Source organism: Colobus angolensis, unplaced genomic scaffold (genome assembly GCF_000951035.1).
Source record: "Colobus angolensis palliatus isolate OR3802 unplaced genomic scaffold, Cang.pa_1.0 Scaffold172, whole genome shotgun sequence".
Classification (NCBI taxonomy): domain Eukaryota; kingdom Metazoa; phylum Chordata; class Mammalia; order Primates; family Cercopithecidae; genus Colobus; species Colobus angolensis.
In genome coordinates, this window is record NW_012114844.1 from 4,765,329 (window position 1) to 4,776,561 (window position 11,233).

The 11,233-nt window shown below is 53.4% G+C and overlaps 1 protein-coding gene across 7 annotated transcripts in view; it reads left to right on the forward strand.

The window, feature by feature from the left end:
* The first annotated feature begins 3 nt into the window (after nucleotides 1-3).
* CIB2 (calcium and integrin binding family member 2) overlaps nucleotides 4-11,233 on the forward strand; it is a 25,915-nt gene continuing 14,685 nt past the window's right edge. For 2 of the 7 annotated variants that reach the window (XM_011938431.1, XM_011938430.1), the window contains exons 1-2: nucleotides 10-62; nucleotides 7,476-7,510. In XM_011938431.1, coding sequence (XP_011793821.1) covers nucleotides 12-62; nucleotides 7,476-7,510 — 86 coding nt within the window. In that variant the 5' untranslated portion in view covers nucleotides 10-11. Of the gene's footprint in view, nucleotides 63-7,475; nucleotides 7,517-11,233 lie in introns of all 7 variants that reach the window. The other 5 variants (XM_011938434.1, XM_011938433.1, XM_011938432.1 and 2 more) reach the window with 4 other exon arrangements.

Below are 11,233 nucleotides of genomic sequence, written 5' to 3' on the forward strand. Positions count from 1 at the left end.
CAGCGGCCACCATGGGGAACAAGCAGACCATCTTCACCGAAGAACAGCTAGACAACTACCAGGTGAGCTCGGCGCGCCCGGCCCCCAACGCTGGCCCCGCCGCCCCTCCCTTTTCTCGGTCAATGGCGGAGGCCTCCCGAGAGCCAGCTCTCCCGGGTTCAAACCCTGCCTCTGCCTTCAGCTTGCCGCGTGACCTTGGGCCGGTGACTTCCCCTCGGCGTGCCTCAGTTTCCCCAGCGGTGTAATAAGAGCTCTTTCCAGTTGGAAGAGCCTCTCAGGCTCGCCTCTGCGCAGCTACTGTCGCCATAGGCAGGACCCGAACCCCTCCCAGCCACCCATTCCAGTGCCCACCTGGCCCCAAGAGGGAGTCAGTAAACTAGGCTGGACAGAGGACCGCCCTCCCCGCTCCCTGCGCCCCTAGTCCCAGGAAGGAGCCCAGGAGAGCGAGTCTCTGTAAAGCAGAAATGAGAGCTGGGGTCCTGTCTGGGCTAGGAGTGGGATGCGTCAGTCCCCACATGCAGTCTTCAGTTGGAACTGTCTTGTTTATCTGCTGGGGTTCTCTCTTTCTGACCCCAGCATGGAGATAACTGGAGCAAGAACGCAAGCCTGGTACCAGTCTTCTAGGGCCACCTCTCCCAGCTCCCTTAAGCCCTCGGCAGCCAGCTCCTTAGACCTTTCTAGGTTTTCCTGCCTCCAGAGCCAGCTTTCCAGACCTGGAATCCCAATACCATCCCACCCAGGTAGAAACTTCGCTGTGGTTGCAGGATGAAGCCCAACCCCTTGGCTTACCCAGAGCCCTGGCCAATTGCTCAGTTATCTCTGCAGCCTCAGTCTCCCCAGGTCCCTTGCCTGCTCTCTGCATGGCAGCCTTCCTAAACCCATTTGCAGTTGCTCCAGCTCACCAGGCTCATTCCTCCCTCCCTCTCTCCCTCTGCCCATGCCTTTTCCTGGGCCTGGATTCCTCTCCTCCCTCCAGATGATCTCTCTCACCATTCAAGTCCCACATCTGATGCCTCTTCCCTGACTCCTCAGGTGGAGGAGGCAGGATTGTGTTGTGGCCTGTGTAACTGGGCAGGAGGAACACCAGCAGAGTCTCCATAGGCACTTGTTGCCTTCATCAGTGCTTACTTTGGCTGTGAAGGAAAGCAGGCATGAAGTGTGGGTCCTCTGAAGTGGGTGAAGGTAAAACAAAGGCCCCTTCTCCTCCTAGAAGCCCTACTTGTCAGTAATGGATTTCTCAGCTCCCCAGGTGAGGCCCTGGGAAGGAAAAGGGGAGACACATTTATGAAGCACCTGCTGTGTACCAGGCACAGTAATTGATGCCTTCTATGCATCAACTCACTTGATCATCACAGTGAGGTAGATTATTAGCCCATTTTACAGAAGTGTAAACAGAGGCTGAGGAGCCATTCAGGGCTCACACGGGATTTCAAATCTTGACTCCCAGGCTCACTTCTTTAGTTGAGAGTGGACTGGGCTGGGCCATGTGTGCTCTTTGTCCCCAAGGCACTCAGTCTCAGACACTCAGAGACAGACTCTCACCTTCAGTGTGTGGCCCTTGTGATAGAGGCAGGTGGTGGAGTGTGTTCTAGGGAAGGGCGCTAGTGGGCAGTGGGGAGGCCAGCAGGGAAGGGGGCAAAGTCCAGAAACGATGCAGCACTTGAGCAGGCCTTGGGAAGATAGGTGGAGTTTTGCCCAGTGGGGCCCAGAGGAGGCATTCCAGGTGGAGGGGACAGCTTGGATAAAGGCTTGAGAGTGGGCAGGTGCAAGCAGGCAAGCCATGCTCAGAAGTGAGGAGTAGCTTCAAGAGGGTGGGGAACCTGGGTTCCCACTCCGACCAGCCTGGCATTGGGTTACTCATCGGAGCCAGTCCCAGTGTTAGGTTCTGATCCTTTGCCAGAGCCTAGCTAGACCCTGCCAGGCGGGGTGGGAGAAATGAGTGCTGTGAAACCTGAGAGCCCCACATCTCCTTCCCTCTGGCTCTCCAGCCAGCCACGTGCCAGCCAGGGCTGAGTGGGAGTGAGCCTGAGTTACAGCACCCTCTCTCCTAAGTGACCCCTAGGGTTTCTTGGGACCTCCTAGCCTGGCAGTCTAATCTTTCCCGGGCAGGGTGTACCCTCCTGGTTCTCGGTGCCACTGATTCCCAATGTTCAAGCTTCTGTCCAGACCACTCCTCTGCATTGTACAGCCATCCCCCAGACCCCTCAAACTCCAAAACAGGGGTCACAGCCTCCCCAACACCCACTGCTGCTCCTCCAGCCATTCCAACACTCTGCTCTCCCTCAGCCCATGTTTTCAGTTAAGAACAAGGCCTGTTACTCAGCCTCCTTTGTGGCTCACCTGGAGGTCCCTTCCTCCATCCCCACAGCCAGGGCCCTGGGCTGGGTCTGCTCAGTCTCCTGCAAACTGTAGGTCTGACTGCTCCCTCCCACGCCCCTCCTGCCCATCCCCCTCCAGCCACCTGCCCTCTTAGTTCTTTCACTCTTCCTTCATCTCTTTCTTCTTCCTTCCTTCCTCTGTCTTTTTTTTTTTTTTTTTTTTTTTTGAGACGGTCTCACTCGCTCTGTCACCCAGGCTGGAGTGCAGTGGTGCAATCTCGGCTCACAGCAGCCTACGCATCCCAACTCCGCCTCCCAGGTTCAAGCAATTTTCCCTGCCTCAGCCTCCCAAGTAACTGGGATTACAGGCACCCGCCACCATGCCCGTCTAATTTTTGTATTTTTAGTACAGACAGGGTTTTGCCGTGTTGACCAGGCTCAAACTCCTGACCTCAGGTGATCCACCCACCTTGGCCTCCCAGAGTGTTGGGATTACAGGCATGAGCCACTGCGCCCGGCCTCCAGCCTCATTTCTTACTCCCTTTCCCTTTGTACCCCAAGTTTCAGGCACACTGAAGGGCTTCTGGCCAAGCCCTCTCTCACCTCTGGCTCTTGTTCTCCTGCTGCTCTCCGTTCTCCTTTGCTAACCTAGTCTGGCCCATCTATCTGTCCAGGCCAGGTCTCACCTCTTTGGGATGGGCTCCCTGACTCCCTCCCCACCAATCCATTCAGCTGGGAATACTCAGGGAACCTGACACGTACACATCCCCAGTCCCTCTTGTGGCCACAGAATGGTTTATACTGGGCACCTCACTGTTTACACTCCATCTCCCTTCTTGTATGGCCCCTATCCAGGCACAGAAGAGATGCTTGGAGGATGCTGTCAAATGAATGAACGGAGAGCAAAGAACTCTGCACAAGGATTCTGAAGCCCTAGATTCAAGTCAGCTGGGTAGTTGATGCTGTGGGCCTTAGCAAGCCACTGTTCCCTTCTGGGCCTAAGTGTCTCCACCTCTAAAATGGGAACAACTACTAACCTGGCTGTGCTTATGTCACAGGGCTCTTGTGGGAATCAACTAAGATCACTGGAGACTGACCTTGAGCCGTGTGATGGTCATCTGGGCAGTGCTGAGGCCTGAGCTGGCAGAGCTGGATGGAGAGCCATTTCCATTACAGCTGGGACGGCCCGTGGCTCGGCTCCTGATGGCTGGCACAGGCAGACCAGGCATGTAGATGGGAGGCAGGCAGGCTACCTGAAACAAGTCACCCTTGAGTTGAGCTTTGGAGAAAGGAAAGGGTTTGGACAACCTGGAGAAAGAGGAGAGATGGGGAATAGGGTGAATAAGGCTCGGAGGTAGAACTCAAGCCTTAACTGGGAAGACATCTAGACTTCTACTGTGAAAGCCCAGCCTGTCCTGTTTTCTGCTGCCAAAGTTCTGAGGGTCCATCAATCCTGGGTTAGGCCCCCTCTCTGCTTCCCTCCCTTCCACTCCTCATGACCCGGACCTGAGTTGGGACCTTTGCCTGAAGACCTGTCCCTGTGTCCGTATGTACTGTCAGGAGCCAAGCAGTGACGGGGCACTTGCTCTCCAAAAGTATAAGAAAGGGTTCCTTCAGACATGGGGCTGTAGCTCCCAGGGCAACTGAGGATGTAGTGGTGGGCAGGGTCATTGGCGACTCCAGAGAAGGAAAAGACAGCAGAGCTACCGACTCTGGGGAGATGCCTTTGGGACCTTGGGTGGTGGATGGGGCTTTTGCATTGTTTCCTGTCAGCTGGGGCCAATAGACTTCCTGTACCTTATCTCATTTCCTCTTCACACTGTCCCCTTCAGAAAGGCACTATTTCCACTTTACAGATGTAGAAACTGAGGCTCAAAAAGGAAAATGACTTGCCTAAGGGTCTGAAGCTAGACTAGAATTTAACTCTGACTACCAAACCTTTTCCCCTGCTACACTTCTAGGCCACCCTGAGTCCTGAGAAGCTTTTAAGAACACCTGCCATATTCACTCCCTGTGCACTGCCTTCCTGGAGTGAATCCCAGGGAAACAAGTCAACAGAAGAAAAAGTGAAACATCAGTTGATGAGCAGGTTCATGGCAGCTTTGTCAGTGATGTTAAAACCAAAAAACAGGTGTTACTAAATGTTCAGAAAGAGAAGAAAGGTTAAGACTAGGCAGGGGCTATGCCCTCACTGAGATACTCTGCAGCCACTGAAATAACGTAACTGCTGTGGAAGGCATATGTGGAAAAATCTGATCACTTATCCCACGAGCCTGTATTAAGCACCTGCTGTGTATAAGTATAGGAATACACAGCAGATGCAGGACATGTAGTGGTTGGTGTACAGTGGTCATGGTTCTGTTTGTAGTCATAGGCAGTGGTCAAGAAGCACAGAGCATCTTTTCTTGCCTCTGCTTCCTTGCCAGTGGGGGCCCCAAGCTCTACTCCCATTTAAAAGAAAAAAAGAAGGCCAGGCGCAGTGGCTTATGCCTATAATCCCAGCACTTTGGGAAGCCGAGGCGGATGGATCTCCTGAGGTCAGAAGTTCGAGACCAGCCTGACCAATATGGTGAAACCCTATCTCTACTAAGAATACAAAAATTAGCCAGGTGTGGTGGCGCATGTCTGTAATCCCAGCTACTCGGAAGGCTGAGACAGGAGAATCACTTGAACCCAGGAGGCAGAGGTTACAGTGAGCTCAGATCATGCCACTGCACTCCAGCCTGGGCAACACAGCGAGACTCTGTCTCAAAAAAAAAAAAAAAAGAAAAGGGAGAAAAAGGAAACACAGAGGCCTGAGTTCCATTCCCAGCCCTCCTGGGCTGTGTGTGCAACTTAGGGCAAGCTACTCAACTTTGCTGAGTCTCAAGTTACCCATCTTTAAAATAGAGAGATAATGCCTGCCCCCATTGGCTAATGATAAGGATTAAGCAAAATTGAATATTCAGAGCCCCAGGTGCCAGATGCGTGGTACATCATGTACTGGCTGTGATGTGATTTTCAGCCTGGGCTGCATGTTGGAACCACCTGAGTGGCTTTGAAAACTACTGATGCCTGGGTCCACCCTTGGGGATTTCTCTATAATTTGTCTGGGGTCTGCTGAGGGGTGGAGGACACAGGTATCTTAAACAGCCCCCCAGGTGATTCTGCTCTAGAGCAGACGTCCTCACACTTCAACATGTATCACCATCACTGGGAGGGTTTTTTAAAATGCAGATCCCTGGGCCCCACCCACAGAGTTTCTGATTAAAGAGATCTGGAGTGGAGCCTGAGAATCTGCATTTTCACCAAGTTCCCAGTGAGGCTGATGCTGCTGGTCCAGGAGCCACAGCCTGAGGACCATTGATGTAGGGAGGTGTAAGTAATTGTGACAGGGAGCAGGGTTATAGGGGAAGTGTTTGCATCTTTTGCCAGTAGAACCCTTGAATCAGGACCTGGATAGTTCCTTTCCAACACATGGGATAGGAGAGAGGAGAGGGGAGGGAAAGGAGGACAGATCAGCGGGGAAGAGAGCAGGAGCTGGGATCTCTCCCCATTCCCAGTTCTGCTGACTGCCTCCTCCAGGATAGGTGGGAGAGCCCTGGCCCTTCTCACTGGGCACCTTAGACTATGGAAATGGCCCTGGGGTGGAGCGAAGTCCACATTCTGGAGTTTCTGGAGTTTGCTGAGAAATCAGCCCACCCTGTCTCCAGCCTGTCTGTGCCTGAGGCCTGCTAAGTAGGGGGTGTTCTGTCTGTGCTGGGTGAGGAGTAAGGGCACTGCTTCCCCAGCCTGAGCCTTTCTGAGCTCCTACAGAGGAACCATTGTCAAAAGCAAAGCTGAGACCCCCAGGAGAACCCCCTGTGTTTCCAAGGAGGCAGCATGGATCCTTAGTTAACCCCCAGGGAGCAGCAGCTTAGAAGGACAGACTTGTTGGGCCAAATGGGGCCTGGAAATTCCTGTCAACTCTTGCCTCTTCAGCTCTCCTGAAAACACCCAGTGGAAACCCCAGATGTTGTGTGCATCCTGCGGGCGTCCTCTCTTTGGCCCTCTCAACACACAATCCAATTGCCCTAATGTCTAGCAGCTTCAGGTCTCATTCAGAGCAAGCCTGGCTGTTTGCAGGCCTGAGTTTCAGCCATTCACTCCTCATCAGAGCCGGCTCTGGTCAGCTTATGGCCCCAGGAGGCCCTGCAGGCTCTGGGCTCTGCAGACCTAGGAGGCCTTCTCCCTTCATGTTGTAACAGTGAACAAAGGTGGAGGAGCTAAACAGCAAGGGAGGTGCACAAAAGCCCTTCATGGTTGGGCATTTTACAAAGTGCTGGGTCCTTTTCACCTCCATACTTTTCACCAAGGCCTGGCATAGTGGCCATTGTCACTGACTCCCAGTGGTTGATACTCACCTTGGGTAGGCCACGCTGTGGATGGAAGCGGGTCATCTAGACAGACAGGACCCCTCTGAGATGAGTTTGTCATCTGGATGGCCCTAGGAGCCAAGTGCTGCCCCCACCTGGAGTAATGCTCACCTGGGAGTCCCCAGCAGTCCCTACCCTCATCTCTACCCCGGATGCTACCCGGTACCCTGCCCACCTTTCTCCCTCCCGTATCTCCCTGGCCTCTTCACTCCCTTCCCTGGGTGACCTCATCCCTTTCTGGCTTCAGACACCAGGTACATACTGATGCTTCCTCAGTCTATGTGCCTGGAACTCTCAGTCTCTGAGCCTGGGACTGCACAACCCCCCAGCACCATGCTCAGGGCTACAGTGAGGATGGCACCCTATGCAGCTACACGAGGTGGCCCTGTGGGTCCTCATGCGGAGTTGTCCGCCAGCCACTTCCCCATCATCCCCCAGTGTATCCCACTGGCACTCAAATCAGCCACGCATACTTGTGAGCATTCATCTTCCTCCTAAATATGCACCCTAAAGCATGCTATAGCCCCCGACCATGCACTAAGCTCCTTAGGCCTAGCCCAGGATGGACAAAGGTTTTGGGAGGCATTTTCTATACCTACTAGAACCAACTTTCCCCAGTGGGTGAGGGTGGGGTGGGGAGGGGTAGCAGTGACTCTTCTGCCCCCAGTCCGCGGCTATCCCCTGTGAGCCCTGTGGCATCGAGGCCTCTGAGAAAGAAACGGGCCTGGGAATCACACACTGACTATGTGTTTTCCCTCGACAGGACTGCACCTTCTTCAATAAGAAGGACATCCTCAAGTAAGTGTGGCTTCTCGTTCACCCTGTTGGGACTGGGACTGGGGCCGGGGTGAGGCTGGGGCACCCCACATGGGCTGGCTGTGCTAGCTGGGGCTGAGGCGGAGCATCGGCATCTGTCAGGAACCACATTCATGTCCCCACTCCGCTACTGGGCTGGGATGGAGTTAGAGCTTCCCACTCCTCCCAGGGCCCAGATCCTCCTGCTGGGGAATGAACATCTACTTACTACATGCTGAGCTTTCAGGTGGGTGGTTTCAGGCACATTCTTATTTAATCCTCATTGTGACCTTATAACAAGAGAATCCATTTAACCCCATTTTACAGATGGAGCTTAGCAACTTGGCTAAAGTCACAGAGGCAGGGACTCAAGACCCAGCCTCTAACTCCAGGTCCCTTGCTATTTCACTGCATCCTGGGTCCTGGTATAGGAAGGAGTCCCTTTCTGTTGTTAGACAGGGGTCCCTAAGGGCCCTTTGGCTGTAGCTTTGATGTTCTTCCACTCCTACAATGTCTAAAAGTTGAGGGCATGCCCATCGCCCCTGAGCTATTCATCAGGGCGCTGCTTCTTCCCAGGACAGCCCTTCTCCTTGGTGTTGGTGGGGATGGGGGTGGATCTGGATGGCAAAAATGAAGGGGATTGGCAGCCTCAGAAACCCAGGACCAGACAGTGAGCAGGAATCACTGAATACCAAGAAACCTGCCCCATGGGCCTCAGTAGGCCCCTCTGCCTGGGCTATCAGGTGGCACTAAAAGCCAGCGAAGTCCCAGGATCACTTCCCCTGGAGATCGACGGTCAGGCTGGGACCAGAGCCCATTGCAACTTCCCAAGAGAGCTGTGCTGCAGCTTGTCACTGCCCTAACCACTCTGCTCATTCAGTCAGTGCCTCTCGGCTTTCCTCTCTACCCAGGCTATTCCAACCTGTACCCTGCATGGGCAGGGGCCACTCCACTTCCACCACCTTAGAGAGTCTGGGCAAGGGGCAAAGCCCCCAGGCCTGGCATCAGTAGACCTGGGCTCTACTCCCACATCTCAGTTCTATGGCCTTGGGCAACCATTTGACCTTCCCTGAGCCTCAGTTTTCTTCTGTATAATAAGGATAGTGAAACCTACCCTCATAGCATTGCCGAGAGGCAGCAACACTGGGGTACAGTGTTTGATAGGTGGGATTTGCCCTGTAGCTTGAGACATGTCAGGGGTCAGGTCCCCATTTAGACAGCATGACTTTCAGTATTGGAATAACAAAGCTGTCACCCCTAGCATTCTTGTGGCACCTTTTACCTTTCAGAGTTCTTGGCATGGAGCCTCATTTGAGCCTCACAGGGAGCTTCGGATCCCCTGCATTTGTAGATGCCAAGCCCAGGCTGCCTGTCTTCTGAGACCCACCATCATTTTCATTCTGGCAACAAAAACGCCTTGCCCCAGCCTTTGCACTGACTGTCACCACTCCCTGGAGTGTCCTCCTCTCCTCTGCCCACAGCATTGTTGTGCATCCTTCCAGACCCAACTCCAGAGTCACCCCTTTATAAGCACCCCAACATCCTGCCACCCTAGTGCTCCCCCAGCTGCTCTAACAGCCTATTAGGGGCTCTTTGGGTTTCTGGGCCCAGGTGCCCAGCTCCCCCCCAGACTTGCTATCAGGCAGGACTAATGGGGAGCATGGTACCTGTTAGCCACCACTGACCATATGAAGAGTGCGTGGGTGAAAGACAGGATTGGCTGAGGGAGAACATTCCAGGCTAGGGAGCAGCAGAGGTGAGACACAGGCCAGCTTTTCCCACTCCCACTCCCACTCCCATCCTCCAGTGGTCTCACTGAGAGCAGCAAAGTTGCCTGTGTGGGGAAGAGGAGAGAGGAGCTCGAAGGCCAGTCCAGGAATCAGATCCAATATCATGGGCCTTTGGTGGTGGTTTTAGTCTATTCACATGCTGCTATAAAGAACTGCCTGAGACTGGCTAATTTATAAAGGAAAGAGTTTTAATTGATTCACAATTCTACATGGCTGGGGAGGCCTCAGAAAACTTACAATCATGGCAGAAGGGGAGGCAAACACGTCCTTCCTCATATGGCGGCAGGAGAGAAAAGTGCCGGGCAAAGGGGAGAAGCCGCTTATAAAACCATTAGATCTTGTGAGAATCACTATCATGAGAACAGCATGCCCCCATGATTCAATTATCTCCCACCAGGTCCCTCCCATGACACGTGGGGATTATGGGAACTACAATTCAAGATGAGATTTGGGTAGGGACACAGCCAAACCATATTAGGGGTATCCCTGGCCCCTTGGAAAATGAGGAGCTCCAGGCAGGTGAGAGGACTTGGGGAGGGGTTTTCTGGCTCCCCACAGCCCTGGCCTGCACACCTCTGCACGCATCAGCACCCTAGGCTCTGTAACTCAACACCAGAGCAAAACCCAAGCCTGAGGCCCCGTCTGCAGCTCGGGGATGACATTGCTTGCAGGAGCTGTTTTCTCACAGGGCCCTGTGTCGGGAGGGCTGGGTGACGGTGTTATTAAACATGAAAAAAGCTACCTGGAGTTTTGCTGCCCACCTGTCCACCCTCAGGGAAGGGTAGTAAGACAAGGCAGGATTCAGGATTGCCTGTCCCTGGAGAGACCAGGCATGGCCATGATGGCTCAACTCCAGTTTCAGCCCCTTCACTTTTCTCCAGCCTTCTCTGTGGAGAGGCCAGCATGACTGACTGCCCCTCCAGGAAAACCCTCTCCACTGTTCACATCTCAGGTCAGGGTGACACAGCTGAGGCCTGGAGCCCAGAGAAGGCAAGGTCAGCTGCAGAGCCAGGCTGTCCAGCCCCAGGCCTTGCTCATCTTCCCTGCTCCCGAGGGCCTTTCAGGGCTGCTACTCCCCACCCCCACCGGGATGGTTTTCTTGGTAAGCTGCTCCCTGAGTACTGATCAGATGGCGAGGAGGAAACTTGAGCAGGAGGTGTTTCTTTGCAGGTTTGGGGCCCAGCTCTCTGGCAGCTTTGGGGCAGTGATACCGAGTCACAGATAGCCCGCCTCCAATTCTCCTTCCCTCTGCCCTGCCCTCACCCAGGTAGATCCGATTGCTCCCCAGGACACAGCTCCTCCATTTCCACACTGAGCCCGAGTGGGCAGCCCACCCTGTTCAGTCACCTTGCTTTCCATAGGTAAGAGCTTAGCACTTCGACTTCCCTTGTCCCCTAATTAGGCTGTGCTCTTTAATCAGCGGGACAGTAGTCCTTGTCCCCTTGGTACACAGAGAGGCCCACCCAGCGAGCACCCCAAAGTGTTTGCCTACTTGTTCTTTTATTGTTTATTTTCTCAACCTTTTAAAAGCTTTGTGCAACCTGTTTTAATTACTTACTACACACATACCTAATGATTATAGAAAAATTAGAAAATGAAGCCAGTCAAGAGAAGACAAAAAAAAATTACCTGTAAGCATATGACCCAGAAATAATGGTTGTTAACCTTTTGGTATATATTGTGCCAGTGTTTTTCTTTTGTATGTGTTTATCAAAAAGTCAGATCATGGTCGGGTATGGTGGCTCACACCTGTAATCCTAGCACTTTGAGAGGCCGAGGCAGGTGGATTACATGAACTCAGGGGTTTGTGACCAGCCTGGCCAACATGGTGAGACCCCTGTCTCTAAAAAAAAAAAATACAAAAGTTAGCCAGGTGTGGTGGTGTGTGCCTGTAGTCCCAGCTTGGCGCCTGGCCGAATAGTCAAATTCTTTTTTT